General features: G+C 41.6%; 1 protein-coding gene across 2 annotated transcripts; it reads right to left on the reverse strand.

Annotated features, from left to right (window-relative positions):
• Window positions 1–11,853: 11,853 nt before the first annotated feature.
• Window positions 11,854–17,712, reverse strand: LOC147451788 (uncharacterized). 2 transcript variants are annotated; one of them, XM_086517659.1, is made up of 2 exons: window positions 17,410–17,712; window positions 11,854–16,408 (listed from the first exon to the last, which is right to left on the reverse strand). In XM_086517659.1, the coding sequence occupies exon 2, from the start codon at window positions 16,038–16,040 to the stop codon at window positions 12,147–12,149; it is 3,894 nt and encodes a 1,297-aa protein (XP_086373785.1). In that variant the 5' UTR covers window positions 16,041–16,408; window positions 17,410–17,712; the 3' UTR covers window positions 11,854–12,146. The 2 variants fall into 2 exon arrangements, with proteins under 2 accessions (XP_086373785.1, XP_086373786.1); XM_086517660.1 differs by lacking the exon at window positions 17,410–17,712 and adding an exon at window positions 17,151–17,396.
• Between the last annotated feature and the right edge of the window lie 6,530 nt (window positions 17,713–24,242).

A 24,242-nucleotide genomic window follows, 5' to 3' on the forward strand; every position in this document is an offset into this window, starting at 1 on the left:
TATGCAATAGTTTGCATGCTGCTTTCAAATGCTTGAAATGTATTCTTGGTTCGCCATGATTAGAATATTGTTTTCTTGTATCATAGTACTACCTTGTGAAGGTACATTTATCAAACGGTTCGGTGGGTGGATGGATTCCGGAGGGTTAATTGTTGGCCGGAAAATTGAACCTAATTTTATGTTGTCTTAACAATTAAGTCCAGAGCAGGGAAAAAGGGATTCCGATCTACGGAGCGAGAAACAACTTGGGATCGAGGGATTTGTGTAGACTATAATACACGCACCTTAGGGGAACGCAGTGACGGTTGTGCTCGGTCCTAACCGGGAAAAAAGCGTCAATGACCTTGAACCAAGGGTGAATTAGAGAACTCCCACCAGTTGACCCTGGAAGGTTGAGTTCCAAGTTAGTCTGATGACTTCGATTGGTAAGTTTGATCGGTAAGCAAGGTTCTTCGGGGCTAAGGGATCCATATGAGATAAATTGAATGTTATCACCCCCTTGAGTTGGCATCGAAGAGCAGGAGGAGTCCTGTCTTGGTGTCGGTCTCAAGCGGGAGGGATGTCGGAGATCACGGTGTATCCATGTGGAGAAGGTAGAGCCGGTGGTCCCCGGGCATGGCCCTCACAGTGGCCATCCATTTGCGGGTCATAGGCCGAAGAGAAGTTTAGCCTTGTTCGTAAATTCTCAAAGAGACCCTTCCAAAATTACTGGTCATTCTAGGATCTCTATCCGACACTATGGACATTGGCAAGCCGTGGTACTTGAAGATTTGTGAAATGAAGAGGGTTGCCATTTGATGGGCTTTGATAGTCTTTTTGACAAGTATAAAATGAGCTTGTTTATTGAACCTGTCTACTATCGTTTATATTCCCGTATTCCCATAGATAGACTTAGGCAATCCAAAGATAAAATCCATGGATATGCTCTCCCATGGTGAATTAGGGATTGGCAAAGGTTGAAGCAATCCAAGTTGCTTCCCTCTATCAAACTTTATCTTTTGGCATACCACACATTTAGAAACATACTCTTGTATGTTTGCTTTCATGGTAGGCCAATAGAAATATGTTTCAATCCCCTTTAGGGTAGATTGAATCCCTCTATGCCCTGCATAAGGAGGAGCATGAGATTTATACATTACTTTCTCACGTAGTGATCTAGTAACGCATAGTCTATTGCCATAGAGAAGATAACCATCTTGTAAAGTAAATGGTTCCTCTTTCTTCCTTAGTGCAAGGGCTGAAATCACATCTCTAAAATCGGGATCAATAGCATACTCATCTATCATAGAAGATAGATCATTGTGAGTTGCTATGGAAACCGCATTCACTCTCGGCCATCTTGAGAGTGCATCGGCTACTTGATTATGCTTGCCAACAATGTGATCAATAGGAAAATGAAATTGCGAAAGAAAGTTTGCCCACCTCATTTGTTTGTCGAGTCCCCAATAAATAGTGCTTCCATGAGTCTAAGGCATGTAGAACTGCAAGGAGTTCCTTTTCATATATCCTAGAGCTTGCTCAACAGGGTCGAGCCTTCGACTTTCATAGCCTATGTCAAGCCCTTCTTGGAGCAAAACAGCTCCACGGCAATCACCACAAGCATCACATTGAACCTCAAATGGCTTTGAGAGATCTGGTAGTGTAAGCATAGATTTTGGTGATCCGTTTGGATGAAAGGAGTCCCCAATAAATAGTGCTTCCATGAGTCTAAGGCATGTAGAACTGCAAGGAGTTCCTTTTCATATATTCCTAGAGCTTGCTCAACAGGGTCGAGCCTTCGACTTTCATAGCCTATGTCAAGCCCTTCTTGGAGCAAAACAGCTCCACGACAATCACCACAAGCATCACATTGAACCTCAAATGGCTTTGAGAGATCTGGTAGTGTAAGCACAAGTTGAGAGATAAGCTTTTCTTTAACGTTTTCGAAAGCATTGTTCTCCTTGGCAGACCATGTGTACCTAACGTTTTCCTTTGTTAGGTCATGTAATGGTCCTACTATTAGTGAGAACTTTTCTATGAAGCGTCTATAGTATGCACACATACCTATAAAGCTTCATAACTCATGAAGATTCCTTGGTTTAGGCCATCCTTTTATTACCTCTAACTTTGATGGATCCATTTGGATGCCATCTTGAGAGAATGTGACCTAAATACTCAATCTCTTGTAAGAAAAAATCACTTGTCTTTCGATTAACATAAAGTTTATTCTCTCTTAGAACTTGAAATATTACCTGGAGGTGTTGCTTGTGTTCGTCTAATGAATTAGAGTAGATGATGAAATCATCAAAGAACACTCCAGTAAAAGGCTCGGTGAGGTCTGAATAGCTTCTCCATCAAGCGGTTGAATGTGGCTGGTGCATTGGTCAATCCAAAAGGCATGACAATGTATTCGTAAAGACCAAATGTAGTGCAAAATGCGGTCTTTACAATGTCTTGATCAACTATCCTTATTTGATGATAGCCACTTTTTAGGTCAATCCTATTGAAGTAGGTGGACCCTTGTAGCTTATTAAATAGGTCTTCTACTCGTGGAACGGGAAACCTATTCTTGATAGTGAACCTATTTAGTGCTCTATAGTTGACACACATATTATATGTTCCGTCTTTCTTTTGCACTAGTAGCATAGGAGAACAAAATGGAGATGAGCTAGGCCTAACCATGCCCTTCACAACTAACTCATGCACTTGCTGCATAATCTCCTCTTGTTGAGCTTGACAAACTCTATAAGGAGGTTTGTTAGGCGGTGAAGTTCCTGGAAAAAGTTCAATTGCATGGTCATCATTGCCTCGTTTAGGAGGTAGCTCACAAGGGATGTCGTCAATAAAGAAATCTTGAAACCCCTTGAGAAAATCGGATAACTCTAATTCCTTTTGGTTGTGTATATTTTCTTTTGCTAAAACATTAGGTTCATTTTGAGAGTCTTTACAAAAATCATGTACACGGAAATAGAGCTCTTTATTGACTTATTGAAAGCTTGCATATGTACAATGGGTATGGTGTTACCCATTTCCTTAGCATATATGTACATATCGTTTTCCCTGAACCTAAAGGAGATTCTCCTTTCAAGAAATTTAACATTGGCAGCCATGCGATCAAACCATGGTGCCCCTAGGATTACATCCTCATGCTTGAGAGGAGAGATAAAGAAGTCCTCTTTGTCCACATAGCTTTGGACATGGAGCCTCAATTTCCCGATTAAGGGAGTGACTGAATCTTTTTGCCCCTTGAAAGCACCGTCTACGGGTAGGACATCTCCCATCTCGTAAGTTTGTATACCTAGCTTGGTGGCCAACTCTATGGATATAGTAGAACCAGGGTCAAAGAGAATAAAAGCATCATTTTCTCTTACCTTTCCCCAAGCATAGCATAGAGGAGATCCTTTGTGGTGAGGTTCCTCCTCTTGGATTTGACCAAGGTAGCTTTGGGAGGCTCATGGCGGTTGTTCTTTTGGGGACAAATGCGGTATGCATGCCCTTGCTCGTCGCACTTGAAACAATAGTTATCCTTGCGATAACGCTCAAGCTCTTTAGGAGAGAGTTTATTTTTGCCTTTGTAAACTCCCTTCACTTTAGCTTTGTTGGAGTTTCCCGTAGGAGACTTTTGGACATTGTCCTTCCTCTTAGGTTCATTGGAACCCTTGTTTTCTGTGGGATTATGATTTCTTTTAGCCCCCGTTTGGAAATTGATTCGAGAGGCCACCATAGTATGGTGTATAACCGCCGATATGGTGTGTGGCCTTTGGGAGTTGACATACTCCGCTATTTCTTCAGTTAAGCTTCCACAAAATTGTTTCTTTTTCTCTCCAAAATCCAACTTTTTGAATACAATGGCTTGTAGGTCCCAAAACTTGTCTACATATTTGTGAATGGATTCATAGGGAGAGAGCTTCAAGCTTCGCCATTCAGTGAGTACTTTGTCTTTGGCATCGGTGGCCAAAAACTGCTTCATAATGGAAGCTCTTAAAGCTTTCCATGTTTGTGGAGCTTCACCGTTGGCCCGTAGGCTAGACCACCATTGTATGGCGGACTTTTGAAGGTGCATAGCTGCATGGCGTAGCTTAGAGAACTCCGTGAAGCCCTCATCTCCAAATGCTGCATCGAATTGTTGGATAAAGGCCAAGACTTTGTCCATGGCACCAAAAGTGCCATCGTAGGTAAGGAAAGAGATACTCTTCTCTCCCTCTTTGAATTTCTTGAGCTTGGATGACCTCTTCCACGCGGCATAGGATTTCCTATGGACTCTTCTTTTTGATGGTTCAAAGGTTGCACCATCACTTTCTTCAAAAGGTGAAGAATTTGAAGAAGATGGAGAAGAGGGTGACCTCTTTCTTGCCTTTTTCTTGCCTTGATCTATGTTGTCTTCACCATCACTTTCATAAGAGGAAGAGGATGAAGAAGATGGAGAAGAGGGTGTCCTCTTTCTCGCCTTTTTCTTCTCTTGATTTTTGTCATCCCTCTTTGAAGTATGGTGAGGAGAAGTATGCGATGGTCTCTCCGTTTTGGAGGTGATGAAGAGTGTTTAGCCCGCCGTCTTCGCGGAGCCATCTCGGCCGAGGTGCCATGAGACTCACTTCTTTCTCGTTCCTTCGGTGGAGGCTCTTGAATTCTCCTTTGAGAAGGAGATGCGTCATCAAGGAGCAAATTTTTGAGCCCTCCATATGGATCCTCTTCTTCTTCCCGAATCGGAGAGAGACCTCTTTTAGAAGTCTCGCAAGGAGGCTTCCTAGGTGTTCTCTTGTCATGGTGGGGCGCTTGGAGAATCCCATGAGCACGAAGCTATCGTTGCACTTCACTTTGGAGGGATGGATTACCCATGGCTTGTTGAAGCCTAGAAACAAGATAGTTAACAAGCATCGGGGCATCATTAGTAGCCTGCTCATTAGCAAAATCAAAGTTATTCACATTAATTTCACTCTCTTTACTATTGTCAGCCATTCTAAACCAACTTTTAGGTGTAAACTTTTAAGTGTACTTTGGCACTTCAACCCCTAGTTGCTACTCCTCTTTACCCCTTTAGAAAAAGCACTCAAGCTAATGTACCCATGGCTCGAATACCATTAATTGCAAGGAATAGAAGAGAGGGTCATTCAACACCAAAACATCACCGGCTCCTGTCAAGCTTCTAATAGCTCAATAGTGGTTAAGCCGTAGGCAAGCCCCGTAGGACTCCACTATTAAGACCATAGCTCTCGACGGTGATGCCGCATTAACTGCACAAAGGCAGGCGCACTTCAAGGCTGAAAAATCCCTATTCTACTTACTCACATGCAATTAATAATACCAACCATTTTATAGCTAGCTTGAGGACCTCCCTTCTTGAGCAAGAAAATAGAAACCTTGTGCTCTGATACCAATGTAACATTTAATGGTCTAGTAACTTGTGTGTAGCGGAAAATAACGTGAACATAGTGACCATTTCATTAGAATAGCTTCCTAATGAGAATAACAAGAGTGCTTGGGTGGAGAGAGCAACAAAAAGTATAATACCTAGTTAGATAGACATGAACGATACTTCAAAAGAGAGAGAAATTAAGCAATTGACAACAGTTGAGGACCGAAAACAAAACATCAATTCCCTCACAGTCTCAGACCCAAGACCTCACACACCTTTGAAGATGGTGAGAGCTAGTGGGGTATGAGAGTAGACTGAGAGGAAGAAGGAGTATTCTTACGAGAAAGATGTACATCTTCTCACATAATCACTCATATTAGCATAGATTAGCTTAGTAATTAGCATGGTAGAGGAGATGATCATGCATTGAAGCTTGGATCTTGGTTGGATTTGCATCACAAAGCCAAGAGTTGTTGTTGTAGGCCTCTCTCTCACAAGTTTGGAGTAGGTGGTAAGCTTTCCATTAAAGCTTGAGAAGGAGAGAGAGAGAGTCTTCTTGCTTCCCACATAGATTTTGTGAGTGTATGTGAATAATGCCTTTGAAAAATCAGCCCCCTCTCTCTCTTGTTCGACCCCCCTTGCTAATTGCTCATGATACAGCCCTATTGGACCTCCCTGAGCCTAGCCAATGGAAATTAAGCAGCATAAGTGATAGCCTTTTGACATGTGTCCCCTTTCCTTTTTGTGAGAGCTTTTGATAATTAATTAATGCAACTAAAATCTCATTGGACCCCTTTGTCTCCTGGCCAATAGGAATCAGGCAAGCCATTGGGCTGCTGAATGCTCATTGGACCCCTAGGGAGACTGTCCAATAGTCTTCTCAGGAGAGCTTAGTTCTTATTGGTTCTTTTATTAAGTGTTTTTAAATTAATTAAACTAGAATTACTCTAGCCTAATTATCATTGGTCCACCTCCAAGGCCATCCAATAGGATTTGAGTACACTTTGTGGGTATTCTGGCTAGGGAGGTGACATGTGTCCCTCTTTCGCCTTGTGTACAAAGGAAGCTTGTGTGTGTGTGTGTGTGTGTGTGTTTCTCTCTCATCCCCTACTTCTTGGGATCGCCCCCTCCTTTGTAGGCTTTGAGAAAGACTTTTGGGACACACACAAAGCATCCAAATTTCCTAATCTTTGATCTTTGGACACAACCTTTGAATCTTGGAACCTTAGCATTTTTTAAGTCTTAATGGGCTGAACCGCCCATTGTTGCACATAGCTCTTTTGCAGATGGCCTCCCCTTTGGATCCCTATTTTCCCTCCTTTGGATCCCTACTATGGCCGGTCTGCCAGCTTAACCAATATTCTAGCTTTTTCTCCCCCGGAACTTCCGCATATTAAATGATCAGTTTAACATGAGAAAATCATTTAGGAGAATTAGATATTGGTTATTATGACATGTTAACTTTGGCTTGCAAAGCGGGGTTGCCCATAGCTTGTTGCAACCTAGTAACAAGATAATTAACAAACATGGGGGCATCATCATTAGAACCTTCATATTCAAAATCAACTCTCTTGGTTATTGTCAACTATGTTAATTAAACTTATGTGTTTACTTAGTGTATGCTTTGGCAATTCAAAACCTTAATTGCTACTCCTCTTCGCCTTTTCAAAATAGGCACTTAAGTATCTACACCCACGGCTCGAATTGGTTAATTATAGAGAGTAGTGGAGTGAGTCTAACATAGCAAAGTTGTCGAGGGATAGCTCCTTTCGGAATTTATATGGCTCAATAATGGTAAAGCTGTAGGCAAGTCTAAAAAGAATCCATTATTAAAACCAAAGCTCCCGAGGTGTGCACCATATCCCACATAGTCGGCTCAACAAAACCAATAATAGATTCCAGTTCTACTTACCCTAATATAATTAACAAAAACAACCATTAATAGGCTACTTAAGGACCTCTCTTCTTAAGCGAGAAAAGGGAAACCAAATGCTGTGATACCAATGTAATGGAAATGGCCTATGAACTTTGAGAGTAGCAGAATTAGGAAATTAGACGAAGCACTTTTGTGAGATTAGTTTGTGAGCATAGCGGGTGAACTTAATTGATGGTAGCAACATAAACATGGTACTTATTTAACTTGGCATGGACAATACTTTTGCAAGAGAGAGAGAGTTTAGAGAACATGACAATAGTTGAGGACCAAATTCATACGGAGCCGGTCCCCCCTCCAATAGGCATTTGTATTATAGTTTCTCCCATCAAGAGAGACTTGGTACAATACAATCTTTGTGTTCCTTGTGATCTAGACGATGCAATGAAGATGGAAAGCTTCATGCATCACAAGCATAACATAAACTTTGTAGAAAGCATTAACTATCCCAAGCCTCAGTCCCAAGGCCTCAAACACCTTCAAAGGTGGAGAGAGCTAGCGGGGAATGAGGATAGGGAAGAGGAAGAAGAAACATTCCATAGGAGAAAGAAATAGTTCCTCACTTATCATCACTCTTCTTGCTAGCATACATAATAGCATAGTAATGAAGATGGAGAAGTTGGCAAGCTTAAGCATTGAAACATGGCTCTTGGTTGGATTAACATTCTATAGCCAAGAGTGTTGGTGTAGGCTCTCACTTCTTACAAGCTTGGAGAAGGAGGTGGAGTTTCTCAACTTTCACCAAGTGAGAATGCTCCACAAAATGAGTGTGTGTGTGGTGTATATCCCCCCAGCACCCCCCTTGCTTTCTTGGGGCGAGTTGTAGCTTTTCCACATGCTTCAAGCTCATTGGACCCCTCTCCCCCCTAGCCAATCACATGCAACATACATTCAAGTACATGGGTAGTCTTTGGGCAAGTGTCCTCCTTACCCCTTAGAGAGAGAGAGCTTGAAAATATATAGATATTTGTTGTATGGAACTAGAAGCTCATTGGACCCCTCTTTAGCGCAACCAATAGCATTTAAGCACACCATGTGGTTAAGCATAGGGAGAGTCTGACATGTGTCCCATGTGCCCTTTGAGAAAAGGGATGCCCTTTGGGTGAGTGGGAGGTTAAGTCAAAGATTCCCCTAACTTTGGAACTTTCATGCATGGGAAGCTTCTCAAACACCTTCCTCATTAAGTTTGTAGGGTCTCTTTTTGACTCAAGCACCTTACCTCCCATGCATGGAAGCTTCTCAAGCACCTTCCTCATTAAGTTTGCAGGGTCTCTTTTTTACTCAAGCACCTTACCCTCCATGCATGGGAAGCTTCTCAAGCACCTTCCTCATTGAGTATGACAAGCACCTCAAGTACCTTAGTCATCAAGCATGACAAGCATTTCAAGCACCTTAGTCATCAAGCACGACAAGCATCTCAAGCACCTTAGTCATCAAGCACGCACCTTAGTCATCAAGCACGACAATCACCTCAAGCTTAGGTCGGGTTCCCACCTCAAGCTCAGCCCTAGCTTGCCTAAGGTCAAAGGACTGTTAACACTAACTATTGGAGGTCTTTAATGAAGCTAACCCTAAGGTCTTTTAAGCCCCATTAGATGCACGTTGCTCTTTGATAGACTACCTCCTTTTGGACCCGCATTGAGATGCAACCATCTCTCCTTTTGGTCCCCTGCTGAGATAAGTTTAAAAGCACTTAATGCACATTGCTCTTTGGTAGACCATCTCCTTTTGGACCCGTATTGAGATGCAACCATCTCTCCTTTTGGTCCCATACTGAGATAGGTCTAGGAGCACATGTCTCTATTCTAAGTCTTGTTCCCATTTATTCTCCCACATTAAATGATCAGCTTAATATGAGAAAATCATTTAGATAAGCTAGATATTATATTTTATGAGATAGCATGTATTTTGTCACAAATTACCTCGCAAAAAAAGGAAATGATATTTAAAAATAATGAAGCAATTCATCTAGATTCTAGTTTTAGCATCTTGTATTGCTAGACAATCAGTCTTCTTATGAAAAGCTACATTTTTTTAAATCTTTGGAAATATTAAATTTCACAACCAAGGGTATTTTGGGAATTTTGAAAAATTTGAATGGTATTTTGAAAATTTATGAAAAAATGTTGGGGGCATTTTAGGATATTTTGAAATTTAAGAAGAAAATTTCCACAAATTAGAGAGATATTTTGGTAAACCATTTGTGATTATGTATGTATAATGGATAATATAATTTTATATTAAAACATAACAAAATTCTATGTCATTTTAGGCACTCATTAAAACTTACTCTCCATAAATCTCATCCTCCCCTTAACTTAGCAGGCCTTCGTGCTTTCTCGCGTTCTTATACTAAGCAACAAGCATTGTCTTTGTAATGTGCACCTCATTTAGGCTTTTTAGTGGAATCATGGATAGATGGAGTTATTCTACTAGTAAGCATCAAGTGATGTCCTTGTAATTTGCACCTCATGTTTTTATAAGCGTCTTTGCTCCTTTGCATGAGAACTACCAATACACAATAGATAACTTGTGCTCAATTTTAAGTATTGTTATATTTCTTTGGTTTTTCATCTTGCCAAAAAAGATGGAACTTTTAAAAGAAATCCATCTTGGTATGTCCAATATAATGATGTGGTTTCATGGTTGTTAAATTTAGCTCCTCGGTTGAGTGGATTGTTTTTTAAAACTTCCTTTTGGATTGGGAAGTTTAAGTGATCCCCCTCTCTCTCTCTCTCTCTCTCTTTACAAGAAATGGACAACGAAAGAGTCAATATCTCTATATATGTATGATGGAAGTGTGTTTGATGAGTATTGTTTGGCTTTGACGGTTTTATACACATCAATTTTGGACAAACACAACACTACACTGTCAACGTACTGTGACTTTTGTTAATCATTGGAAGGCAAATAAGCTATTAATTTAATGAGGTATTGGTAAAAATTATTATTACAAAGCAGCGCAAAGGCGTTTTAGGATTATAGAGAAGAGATAATAAAAAAAGTGAAAAAAATATCAGCTCCATTTTATAGGCAAGCATGGATTGTTCTAAGAGCTTAAATTAAAAAACTCTCATGTGACCTATTTTTGTTGGATGGATAGTGCTTCAAGAGTACAATGCAAATTTACCAAGTTTAAGCCCTTATAAACAATCAAAATCTCAAAAAAACCCAAGTATAGCCACGTGGCATTGTGAAAGTCACCATGCATAAATTCATAATTTGTAACAATTTTACAAGTTTAGATTAGAAGAAGTATAAATGTGATAAAAGAAATTCAGTAATTTAATTGCCAAAATCTAATATTTCTTTCAATTTACATAATTAAGATATTAATTAGAGGGCTTACCAAAGTTTGAGTCTATGAATATTGTGTCATGGCATTCATTTACAGAATAAACAAGTGTGTTTGGAAAAGATTTGAGAAAAAACGGACTCTTTATCTTCAAAGATGTGCAGACATAGAAGCTTGGAATTATGCCCACCTTCAAGATTGGAAGAGAGAAGTGGAGGAAGATAACCACAAAAATTTCCACCTCTCTCTCTCCCCCCGTCCCAGTTGTCGTCGTCAGCACTACCCTCACGCCCCTGCCGCAGTTCGGAGGATGGGTCTCACACTCATACTGTAAATCAACACGCGCCGGGGGTTGGGGTTTTGGGGGGGGTGGGGGGGCTCCGCTTCTAGAAGTTTAGTGTGCTGTAGGGAAAAATTTCCTAAAGGATAGGAGTCAATGTTAGGATTTGAAGGGCAACCTATTCTTTCAAAAGATGGGTTGTAGAAAAATGCACCCTTCCCTATAAAAGCGTCTATTTTCAGTTTGCCCTTCCAATGAGAAAATTTCACATAATTTACAAGGAAAGATACTATATTCTGTCAATGAGTATAACCAATATACATATAGATATTGTAAATGAGCATTAATATATATAAAATGTTTTTTAATTAGCCCTTCCATTGTCATGTATTCTATTTTTTCACCCTTCTCTATAGAAGGATAATTTTTGAACAAGCCCTTCCAATGACAGACTCAAAAAAACTTTGGCCTTCATACGACCGGCAAAATGCCTTAAGAAGGGCAGATGGGCGTCAAATCCTATCGCTGATAGGAGTGCTATAATATTGAACATTTTCTTTGTATTAGGAGAAGGCAAATTTGTCAAAACTCGTGTCCCTAAATTTTAGGTGAAGCTGCATGTGCATGTTCAATTTCTCCTTGAAAGTTTTTAACCCAAATGTCAAAGTGCTTTTCACCTGCATCATAACTTTTTATTTCCCTAATAGTTGAAGAGAGTAAGGTTAAGATTACTACACTTAAAAAAAAAACGTTTCTAAATTCAGCTTCAATGAACTGAATTGAATTAAGTCAAAAATAGGCCTATATTAGAGTATGGATTCTTTGGTATCTCAAATTTGTAAGTTCCTGTCATTGCAAGCTAGTGTTCTTCATAGCTGAGTGTTCGTGTTCGACCCTCGAGGACCTCCCATAATTATTATCATGATGCCAATTGAGGAATGTGAAAATATTTACTTGCAATCTCTCAGAAACTGTGATACATAATATAAATGGCTCTCACTTGAAGCGGTAGATTGGTTGAACACTCTCATTATATGCTACATGACTTGCAGCAAAAGGACAATATGGCCCTTAGGCATATCACAAATGCCAGTCGAGAGCATGTCTATAAACAGAGGTACTCTGCAGACTATCAGAAATCCCACGAATGGCCATGTGTACAACTGTTGAGTAGCATGGTCTCACTCACTATACATAAAAGCTTGCCCATATTACATGTTTTCACCTATAAAAGCACTGAACAGAAGCTAGAATGGTTTTTTCTTTTTTTTTTCCTTTGAGAGAGAGAGAGAGAGGAGGGGGGAAGCTACTTCATCTCCAGTTCTTTGAAAGACTTCACAATTAGCTGCATGGTGGGGCGCCTTGCCGGATCCTCTGCTGTGCACAAGCAGGCAAGTTGCAAAAGCTTCACCATTGTGTCTTTCCATGACCCGTCGGATATAACAGCATCCAGGACCTCAGATGCTTGCCCTTGCTTCACCATGTGCTTAACCCATCCTACTAGATTACCTCCTTCCACATCCTTGAACTCCACACCCGTGGGCTCCCTTCCTGTTAGCAACTCCATCAATATGACACCATAGCTGTATACATCCCCTTTTGTGCTGCACCTCCAACATTGTCCATATTCCGGCGGAATGTAGCCAAATGTGCCTGCTATGCCTGTGCTCACATGAGTTTCACACGCACTAATTAGCCGGGCAAGCCCAAAATCAGCTACCCTTGGCTCAAACTGCTCATTCAAAAGTATGTTGCTAGCTTTGATGTCTCTGTGTATGATATGAGGAATGAGATTATGATGTAGAAATGCAAGCCCACGGGCAGTCCCTGCTGCGATTTTGTATCGTCTCTCCCATGTCAAAACTTCTTGGGCATCAGCCTTGTTCCTAAGCCAAAGGTCCAAACTACCATTTTCCATGTAGTCGTAGACAAGGAGCTTCTCTTCACCAAAAGAGCAATAGCCCAACAAGGGGACAAGGTTTCTATGCTTTACTTTGCCCAAGGTCTCCATCTCTGCCAAGAATTCCCGGTGTCCTTGAGTACCAGACTGACCCAGCTTTTTCACAGCAACAATTTTCCCATCGGGCAGCTCCGCTTTGTAGACGGTGCCGAATCCACCATCCCCAATTATCTTGGTTTTGCAAAAGTTATTGGTGGCTTTCAGAAGATCTGCCAAAGTGAGGCGGAGAAGCGGCCTTTCGAAAGTTGCAACATTGATGCTCAAAGGCTCTCTCACCTTTTCAGGGAAGAACAATGCAGTATGGTCAAGTTCCAAAGAGCCAGCCTTACCCTTTTCCATGTCTTCAATTGGCATGTCTTGCTTATGTATTTTCCATTTCAAGAAAACTGCGATGATGCAGAGACAAGCGATGAGTATCCCAGCTGTGATACCCAGAACAGCTCCAGGGCTCAGCAGAAGGGCACCACCGTGTTTATCTGAGCATTGTGACGGCAGCATTCTACCACAGAGAGCATCATTCATCAGAAAAGAACTAGAGGAGAATCTGGCACAGCGGCGAAATGTCGGAACCTCTCCTTCGAGCGCATTTTGGGACAGATTAAGGAAATTAAGCCCATTAAGTTCACAGAGCTCATCTGGAATTCTACCTGATAAGTGGTTGTCAGAAAAATCTAGATAAGCCACTTGAAAGAGACCAACCAACTCCGTTGGAATCCAGCCATGAAATCGATTACTGTGCAAATCCAAGTAGAGAAGGCCGGAAAGGTTTCCCAAACTCTTGGGAATGACACCATCAAAATAGTTGCTGCTGAAATCTAGAGATTGTGCTTGATTCCATAAGAAGCTGTCTATGGATAAGCTGGAAATGCCTCCTGTTAGGTTATTATTGTTGACATAGAAGCCCACCATGGACACCATCTTCGCATACTCGGAAGGGATTTCCCCTGTCAGATGGTTATGGCTTATATCCAGATGTGATAATTCTGAAAGAAATCCCAAAGGAATAGGCAGATGTCCAGAGAGCTCATTGTGGGAAACATTGAGCTTCACTAGGCTGCGTATTTTACCGAGCTCTGCAGGGATTTGGCCGGTGAGCTTGTTGTAGCCCAGGTTCAGGCCTTGCAACCTGCCCAATTCTCCCAAACTGGGAGGGATACTGCCAACCAAACCATTCTGCGAGAGGTCCAGAGTGGTAAGATTATGGAGGGCAGAAAGCTCCCCCGGAATGCTGCCACTCAGCATGTTGCCTTGAAGCAACACATAGACCAAAACAGAGCATTTGCCGATTTGAGGAGGTATGCTGCCATTAAGCTTGTTATAAGAGAGATCCAATACTCCAAAGTGTTGGGTGAACATGGAGTCTGGCATGTTGAATTCTGTAGCAAAAGAGCATATCTTGTCTGGAATTGTTCCATCGAGCTGATTATGTGACAGAACAAGGCAATCTAGCCCAGGTAGGTTCCCGATTGCCTCGGGTATTGGGCCACCTAGATTGTTATTGTCCAGATCAAGTGTAGCAAGCTGTGAACATCTCCCGAGCTCAGGAGGAATTGCTCCGGTGAAATTGTTGGAGCTAAGGGTGAGGGTGGTAAGATTCGCCAACATACCCAGCTCGGCCGGAAGGGGCCCTTCGAGAAGGTTGTTATCCAAGCACAGCTCATGCAATATTTTGAGGTTTCCTACAAGGGGAGACAAACTCCCAGTGAGGTAGTTGCTTCTCGCCGATATCTCCATAAGGGACTCGGATTCCCAAAGCTCATTTGGTAAGGGGCCAGAGAAGCTATTACTGTCAAGACTCAATGCCACTAGCATTGCCATCCCTGCAAAGTATCCTGGAATGTTCCCTGTGAGCTGATTGCCATTGAGTTCTATGTCTGATAAAGCCGTGCATTTCCGAAATGTCGTATCAATAGTTCCATTAAAGAAGTTCCTATTCAAGAATAGCTGTGAGAGGTGGGGTGCATTGCAGAGCTCACCAGGTATGGAACCTGAGAGTTTATTACCATCCAAGCTTAAAGTGATGAGTGAAGAACAGTTACCCAACTCTTTTGGTATGCTCCCTGAGAACTTATTGGTTGCCAACAAAAGAGAAGTTACCCTTGTCCAGCTGCCCAGCCAAGATGGTAATGGCCCATTGAAATGGTTATTCTCTAAAGACAGGGAACTGACAAGCTGAAGGTTTGCAAGCTCATCCGGAAGCAGACCTGAAAGCTGATTGAAAGAGAGCTCCACAATTCGCAGACTTTTGCAATTGCTCATGGAAGCCGGAAGAGACCCATTGAAAAGATTGTAGGGCATGATGAGAGTGGTTAAGTTTTGGAGGCGGCCGATGGAGTCGGGAATAGGGCCTGATAGGAGATTGTGAGTGAAATCCATCTTTGTCAATGCCTGCAAATTGCCAATCTCTGTAGGCAAGGACCCCGAGAGTTGGCATGAAGCCATGTAGAGGTTTGCTAAACTGCTCAAGCTTCCTATTTCGTTAGGCAATGCGCCGCTGAACAAGTTTTGCCCGAGCCGCAAGTCAGTGAGAGCACTTAGATTTCCCAACTCTGGTGGCAGGGGGCCTGTGAGAGCATTGCTGTCAAGGTCCATATACACTAGGCTTGCAAGAGAGCCTAACTCTAGCGGCAGCCGGCCCGAGAGCTTATTGCCAGAAAGGTCCATGGTTGCAAGGACCTTAAGCTTCCCCATTTCAAGAGGAATGCCACCGGAGAAGGAATTCTCATTCAGGAAAATGTGGCTCAAGTTAGCAAGGTTTCCGAGTGACGCTGGAACTGACCCTGATAGCTGATTATTGCCAAGGTCAAGCACCTGCAACTTTGACAAAGAGCCCAACTCAGAAGGCAGGATTCCAACGAGGAGGTTTCCGCGCAGGATTAGCTCCTCCAGTTCACGTACATCCCCTATTTGTGGAGGCAGATGACCGGAGATGGCATTGAAACTGAGATCAAGAAGCTTCAGGCTCTTCAATTCCCAAACCCCCATAGAGATGTTGCCCTTAAGGTTCATGTTGGCCAAAGAGAGAGAAGTGACTCGGCCATCTTGTGCACATGACACGCCTATCCACAAACATGGAGTGGCATGGTCGGAGGCCCAGTTGGTCAAGGACGTTGCATCCTCAAGCTCATTCTTGAAGTTCATGAGGATGCGCGCCTCAGAGTCTGCTGCATTTGACCCGGCAATCAGCGAGACGAGGATGAAGAAAATGAACACTCCGCCTTGAACATACATGATAGCCATGGTGTGTGTGTGTGTTTGTTTGTTTTACTGGGGAAACATGACAAAGAGCGTGTGCATGTAAGTATGGCGAGTGTGTGTGTGTGTTAGTAGTTGTGTCTCTGTGTGTAGTAAGAGTGTTGTGCGTTAGAGAAGAGTACCTCACGTACTGATATCACTCTTTGGCTCCTTGAAACAATCAACTCCACAGCAAGAGGCGGTTGTGTGAGAAACAAATGTGCGTGAGAGTGTGAGAGCTGAGTGTCATGTGAGTGTGTGCTCAATGGGACGAGGTGACTCAATTCATGCTCACGGCATAGTGGAGTACATGAAGGTATGCAGCAGAGAAACGGGGTACTTTGTTGTTGATGTTGTAGCCAAGGAGTAGTTGCCTGCATGAGTGTAGAGCACACCATCACCATCACCATTCTTCTTCACAAGCCATGAGAATTAACAAATGTAGAGTAACTTGAAAGAAATGGAAGGCATCAGATATAGATATTCATATTTTGACCAAATGTATCCTTTTTGCTTATTATAATACTGCACAGCACAATTTTGCGTTTTGCTTCCAACAGATAAACAATGCAAAGAATAAAAAGCATCTCCAGCGCGCTAGCTGGCTAGCCCCTCTCTCTCTCTCTCTCCCCACACACACACACACACACACACGCTTACAAGGCAGTTTGTCTGTGTGCTGGCAAGTGCCAAGTTGTACAAACAATGGCTTTTCTCTCTCTCTCTCTCTCTCTCTCTCTGTCTGTGGAGCCCCCAAAATTTTCACATGCTTTTGGTGGCGACCTACTCCCCCCTTGCATGATAATGGCAAACTAGCATGCCTCCATGGATGATGATGGGCCCACTCCCTAATCAATCAATGTGTAGCCCTTCAAAAAAATTGGACAAAAAACTCCCAACAAGGCAAATTTGAGTGCTTTGACAGAATCATAACAACCTTTGCAGAACACCCTAGAAGGGCAAAAAGACAAAACAGCAAATTACCATAGTAATTAAGGCACTGGCTATTAATTACTACATTCTTGCTGAAAGGAGCAAAAGCATCATTGATTGTTGCCATTAATAATTGTGCAGGTCAGCGATTGCAAAGCAAAGTAAAACAGAATTGATTGTTACCGATAACTCGTGCAAAGACTTGGGCTTAGGCTCAGTTCTCAGAAGCAGCCCAAAAACGATAGTGAGGAGTGAGGACTCAGGAGTGAGCTTCATCCTAAGCTAAAGGCTATTTCTGCCAGCTCTGGAGCTCCTTGGTCATGCCAAGCTTATCATTAGAACACACCCGCAATAGAGAGTGCAGACAATCTCAATGTCCTCTTCTAGAGACCCAAATTGGTAAAAACAGAGTTCCACAATTGCAAAGGTTCCAAAGATGTACCTTTCATGGCTTTCAAGGAAAAGGATGTTTGTGTCCAAAGATTACCACCGGTAAGATTAAAGAAGCATGGTGATCATGTGACATGCCTGCAGGTGTCAAGGTAAATTATGTTAATGAGGCTGTAGTTTGTATTGTGTATTGGGAAGAGGGGGTATGAAAATGAAAGAGAACTGTGGATAGTGTTCCTAGTATAGGAAGCAAGGAGGGCGTGTATGTGTTTTTTTGTTGAGAGAGAGAGAGAGAGAGAGAGAGAGAGAGAGAGTGTGTGTGTGTGTGTGTGGCTCTCCCTCGTGACAATGGCAAAAGTTTGCTCTGTTGATGCTACAAAAAGGAGGGTAGCCATGCCCATGTGTACCTTTTATAATGGTAAAAGGTTGCTTATGTTTGTATCCAAGGACCAAGTTCATAAATTACCATGTTACATGAAACCCTAAAAACAAGGACAAATCATGCAGGCCCCAGGGAGAGGGAGAGGGGGGCAAAAAGTACCACAGAGTACCCTCTTAATGGAAAATCATTTCTTTTGTATTTGTATTGAGATTGCAGACTGCCAAAAGGTTAAAGCTCTTGCTCTTCCTGATAAGTTATTAGTGTGAAGCGTGACTGTGCAATAAGACAAGAGAGCATGCCTCTGCAAGAACCTGCAGTTTCTTTGATAGTGGAGTGGAGTGGAGTGGAGTGAAGCCTCTTCTCAATTTTACCTACTACCATCTAAAACTCAGTGCTCACCCAACAACACAAGTTAATAGAGCTCCCCACTCAAGCCCCATGGGCGCCATGGCAGCCCACAACAATACTAGCTCGCGCGACCCGCCTTCGGCACGTCTCGTTCGCTCTTACCAATGGTACAACGGTAAGGCCTCTAGCGGTGCTCAAGCATGCAAACACTATCTACATAAGCCCCACATTGAGAGAGAGAGAGAGAGAGAGAGAGAGAGAGAGAGAGAGAGAGCTCTATATTTGTCCATTCCTCGATAGAGGTATCCTCTAAGTCGCTCTCTATTTGATATGTAGCCCACTTCAATGCATTCCGCGAGGAAAACTCCTGGACAGGATGGTCCTCAAGCACAATTGTGTTTCATGAAGTGCACCACATATATATACAACAATGTCTTGAATGAACCCCAAGCTATGGGATCCAGGGTGTTGAAGTAGCCACACGATCATCGTCACATATGTGATCCGTCTAATTTGTCCAAGTTTACCTTTTATGTCCGAAGTTACTTTTGCCTTGTATGGTTTGTTTAATTACCAAGCGAAGTGGCTATGGCCAACAAAATGCACTCGTCCACTTGGTTAGGGCACCGAGTTGCGATGCAAAGATCATGGGTTCCAGACCTGGGCGAGAGGGGGTTGGTTAATGTCATTGACTCTTTCTGGAGCGTCCGTTCACCTCGAGATTGATGGTCGATCCCACCTCTTGGGGTTCATTTAAGACCATGTTGTATATAGTGTCGTGGCATGACAGCCCCTTTCCCTCTCTCAAATTGTTAAGGGAAGTTTCACATGGGACAATCCTTTTTATTCTATTGCTGCTCATTTGGACCAGTGAAAAATTTGACAAAGCTCTTAAATCTCCTATTTTCTTTCAATCGTTTGTTGGTTTTTTGAACTAAAATGTGTGAAAGTTTGTCGATTATCTTCAAAGCAAGCTTAAAATGCTGCAAGAATGACGTAGTTATTTGCCAAGGATTGCATGGTTTAGATTTGCTCCCTTCCCTTGGATGTTTTATTTGACCTCGGTGTGGTGTTCCGCTAAAGTGTGTCTCAATTTACAATTGTGTCTCTTGAAAATTCAACAATGCCGGTTAAGACCAAGAGGAATACGAATTATCTGCCTAGGTTTTGAGTAAAATAGTATAAAATCAGTGCTTAAAAAAACCCATCTTTAGTGTAATCCCACCTACAAATTTTGAGTTTTATCTCTAAATTTTAAATTTGAAGGTGCGAAGACCTACAAATTTTAGAGAAATTTAGTGTAGTTTAGAGTAAGAACCTCCAAATTTAATCAATTTATCTTTGAAAAATTCATATGTAGGTTTGCCAAGCTTTTGGAGAAAAGTCGAGCATTGTGTAAAATGTGAAAAAAATGACTCAAATTTCTAAAAATTTTCATTTTGGAAAAGCTAAATGAGGACTTGCATATGGTTCAGAAAATAATTTTTCTCAAGCATTGCCTTAACATTGCTCGATGTCGTAATGTTGCTTTATGCAAGTGGTCTAGTGGTAAGACACTTGGGTAGGTGCATATCCATAGGACTAATTTTTTTTTTTCGAGAAAGTTGAATTGGATTAAAAAGAGTCGAAATAAAAAGGTACACAGAACCCACAAGTGGGGGGTGGGTTAACCCTTATCACAAACTCAAGGAGCCATAGCTTCCTTCATCCTGATTCTAACAGCTTGGGTGAATCTCGGCACACAATGTCTCCATTTTTGCCATCTCATACTTTTTTGGAGCATGGTGTTGGTTACATTATCAGGCAAGGGGAAAGAGGTCATATTACACAATTGGACAGCTGAAGACTTGAGATCTTTTTTAAGGATAGACAGGGGAAAGGAGGAGGGTTGTAGGAAAACAGTAGCATTTCTCTTCAGCCAAGTGAACCAGAGAATATGCCCTCTCCAAATATTCCACAGGGTTACATCCATTCCTTTACAGTTTCCCAGCAATAAGTCTTTGTAATCAAGCTTACTAACAGAGAATTGGGACATAACTTCCTGCATTAACTTGATGATTCCCCTATTTTCTTTACAGTTAAACCAGAGGTGTACACAATCTTCTATGGTAACTTTGTACCTGCTGCAGATTCCATTGCCCAGACCAGCCTTCAGAGCTCTTTTGGTAGTCCAGATATCCTGATGCATTAGGAGCCACATCAAAGTGCTATGCTTATTTGAACTTGGGTAAGCCCATAGACAAAGAAATCTATAGGTCCACTGTTTACTGCTCCAGCTAACTTTCCACAGTTGATTGAGCTTTTGTTTAAGGGGGTGCTCAACAATGCCTTTATCTTTGAATTGTTTGTGCATCAGACGAGATAAATATTCCAGCTTGCAGGTAGCTTGAGAAGCTCTTATTGGTACCTGGCACTTATCCAGGCAATCATTAGCCCATTGAATGCACCACCTAGCATCTGCTTCTGGTAATTGGAAGTCTCTCTAAAGAGAAATGGGAGCCTTCAGTTTTCCATTCTCCATCATATCTTTCCAGCATCTTATACCTGCTTTAAAACATTTGTGTCCTCTTCTGCCAGGACCAGCTTCAGATTTACTTGCAAAAAAGCCAAGCCAGAGAGAGTCTAGCATAAAGGAGCAGTAATTAGATAAGATTTCCTTTTTGGGATTCCAATTAGCTTTGACCTCATTCCAAGCATTCCACATTCTGCAGACCAGTTTGGAGCCATATGGGACACACATCACAGGGGCCAGTAGAATCTCTCTGAATTGGAGGTTACTCCATGCTTTATAGTGCTTTAGCTTGAATTTATGAATATCCCTCTTCAGCAGTAAGGCCCAGTAGTCCATAGATTCTGAAGCTCTCCAGATCCATTTAGCTGCCATTTTTACAGCAAGATGTTTAAGGTTGAGAATGCCAAGACCCCCTTTCACCTTTGGTAGGCAACAAATGTCCCAAGAGACTTTGGATACTCTGTGCTGACATATGCCTCCTCCCCACAGGAAGTTCCTAGCCATATTGGTTATTTGCTTCAATTGAAATTGAGCTAGAAACCAACATGACAAAAAGAAAACAAGAGAAGGTAATAAATAATGATTAATCACAAAAGCTCTAGATGAAACTGAAGACTGATGGTATTTCCAATATTGCAATTTCTGTTTGAATTTATTGACAACCCATTCCCATCTCTGTGCGTAGGTGACTCTGAACCCCATTGGGATGCCAAGGAGCCTGAAGATTTGCCCTTCTCTTATTTGCATACATCCAGCATCCATAATGATCTGTGGAGCATCTGTACCCAGTTTTTGTATGGTTGATCTGAGAGCCACTTGCCAGGCAAAAAGTGTCTAAGCATTTCCAAAAGGACTCAACTGATTCACTATCATTACTCATGAGAGAATTGGTGTCATCTGCAAACTGCTAGAGGACCAAGTCCTTATGAGAACCAGGGATTTTGATGCCTTTTATTTGGCCCTTGTCTAGAGCATCCTGCACTAGCCATCCCAAAGAATCAAAGCTTATGGCATACATTGATAGGACTAATTACTTTTGACTCACTTGGAGTTCACTCCAGGAACAATGTGAATCACATTGGGCATTTGATTCACTTGGAGTTTACTTTGTGATCACATTGATTTTCTTGGTTCAGTTCACTTGGAGATCACTTGCAATCAGTGTTCGGGAAAAGTGTGCCTCAGCTTAGCCTTGAGCCGGTTGCAAAATCAAAGTAGCCTGTTGAGGGGAGGGCAAGAAGGAGAAAATTCCGCTTAAAATACATGGAAAATAGTGTAATTTTGCAAAAATAATGGCTAGTATTGTAAAATTTCCGATTCAAATTTGTCTTGGAGGGATTTTTGTATGTTTGTGAAAATGATTTTTCCCGAACACTGCTTGCAATAGCATCATACAATGGAGATTCCCTTGCATCACGTTGACTAATTTGGACAATGGATCCCACCTGACAATTACTCATTAGGGGTACCGGTGGTCCCACAAAGGAGCACTCAAGTTACTCAATCAATCGATTTCTAATGAATATAACACAATTTTTTGCTATTCGATGTGCTATTTTCATAAGTTTATGAGTTGCTCCTCTGAGCTTCTCACGAGGTCGAAACTTTATGAGAAGTTTAGCAGGGTTGTCCTACATATGCACATAAGCTAAGCTGGCATCTCCTATAGAGAGTGTCTCCCAAGCATAATGATGATGCATCTCAACGTGCTTAGAGAAAGCATGGAACATTAAATTCCTCACAATTGCCAAAGCACTCTTATTGTCATAGGCGACAATTAACACTCAAGTTAGTCACTCATAGGACATCTAGCCAAATACACTTAATTGTAGCCTTTAAGGATGTCCTATGCTCAAGATCACAACTAGGTCATTGTAGGCTACTTCTTGCTCAAGCCAAGATATGCATGAGCTATCAAGCATGAAACAAAAACCACTAGTGGACATTCACGTGTCTTATCAACCATCCCAATTTGAGTGGAAAAAGGCATGCAAATTTGGCAGTAATGATTCCAACTTTAGACAACACAACTGCCTTTCAAGTATAGAAAGATCTCAAGGGGGTCACTTTGTATAGATTGTGTATATCACGTGTGTTCGAGGAATATTTCTGAAACACCAAATCTGTGAATTTTAACAAATATAGTACATCCTTTTCTCCACAGGAGTAGCAATAGGCTAAAATCATCAAGGCATGTATCAATGTATTTTGTTTGACACAAATTAATAAAATGTCTGGCCAAATAACAATGCAAAAGCCCCAAATTTGACTTTCTAATAGTAATATGTCCCTCATTTGGTCCAATAAGAAACATGTCATCAACATAGAGCACAATGATAATACGTACACCCTTCACACACTTGACATACAAAGTGAATTCAGTTTGACTATTCAAACAAGGTAAAGTTTATACGGTGGCCTCAAGAAGGAAATATTTTTAGATGTAATAAATTGTGTGTGTATGTGTGTGTGTGTGTGTGTGTGTGTGTGTGTGTGTGTGTGTGTGTGTGAGAGAGAGAGAGAGAGAGAGAGAGAGAGAGAGAGAGAGAGAGAGAGAGAGAGAGAGAGAGAGAGAGAGAACGGGGGGCGGGGGGGAGAGGATCTTCTTTCTACATTAAATTGTGGAGATAAAAGAGAGAGAGAGAGAGAGAGAGAGAGAGAGAGAGAGAGAGAGAGAGAGAGAGAGAAGATCATACAAAAATAGAAAATGATGTGATTGTTACCCAAAAGCTTCATCTTTTTCTACATTGATTTAAATGTTCTGACAAAGATAAGAGTTTGTGCTGATGATTTTAATGCCTCACATCAGCGTCAGTATGGTGAGACCTTTTAAAAACACTAAAATGAAGAAAAAGTTATATTTTATCTAGTCCGATGGTGATAAAAACACTAAAGTGCAAACAAAGGTTATACTACATTTAATGTGGTGGTGAAATTGTTGATGGTGAGAGGTTTGCACATTTTGTGCACCACTCCTCTGAGGCCTTCTTCAGACCAAAAGACATGGACAACCAAATAAGCCATCCTTTTTCAACAAAACCATGAGGCTAGCCGCTACACTACATTCAATTCCTTGTGGAAGCCATCATTCAAACAACAAAATAAGTTATGTCAAACTCATGTGATATATTCCGGCTATTATGAGCTACCAATGCACAAATGCTACATCATACAAATGGCTGTCACATGACAAGTAGGAGAAAAAAGTCTCATTAAAATCAATACCCTTTTCATGAGCATCGTGCTTTGCACTAATTAGTCTAGCCTTATAGAAATCATCACCTCCTTTAAGTTTATGTTTCAACTTGAGAACCACTTCTATACTATATATAATGGAGCTTAAAACGAGGGCTTCCAGTGTCACTCATTGGTTCACTTCAAAGAAAATCTTACAAAACATCTAATTTAAAACGCAAAAGTTAAGGGTCAGATTGTAAGAAATGACAAGCCTTTTCAGAATGTAAATGTAATAAAAACACTAAAGTGTAAACAAAGGTTATACTACATTTAATGTGGTGGTGAAATTGTTGATGGTGAGAGGTTTGCACATTTTGTGCACCACTCCTCTGAGGCCTTCTTCGGACCAAAAGACATGGACAACCAAATAAGCCATCCTTTTTCAACAAAACCATGAGGCTAGCCA

The sequence above is a fragment of the Adiantum capillus-veneris genome, chromosome 8 (genome assembly GCF_014529385.1).
Source record: "Adiantum capillus-veneris isolate H3 chromosome 8, ASM1452938v2, whole genome shotgun sequence".
Classification (NCBI taxonomy): Eukaryota; Viridiplantae; Streptophyta; class Polypodiopsida; order Polypodiales; family Pteridaceae; genus Adiantum; species Adiantum capillus-veneris.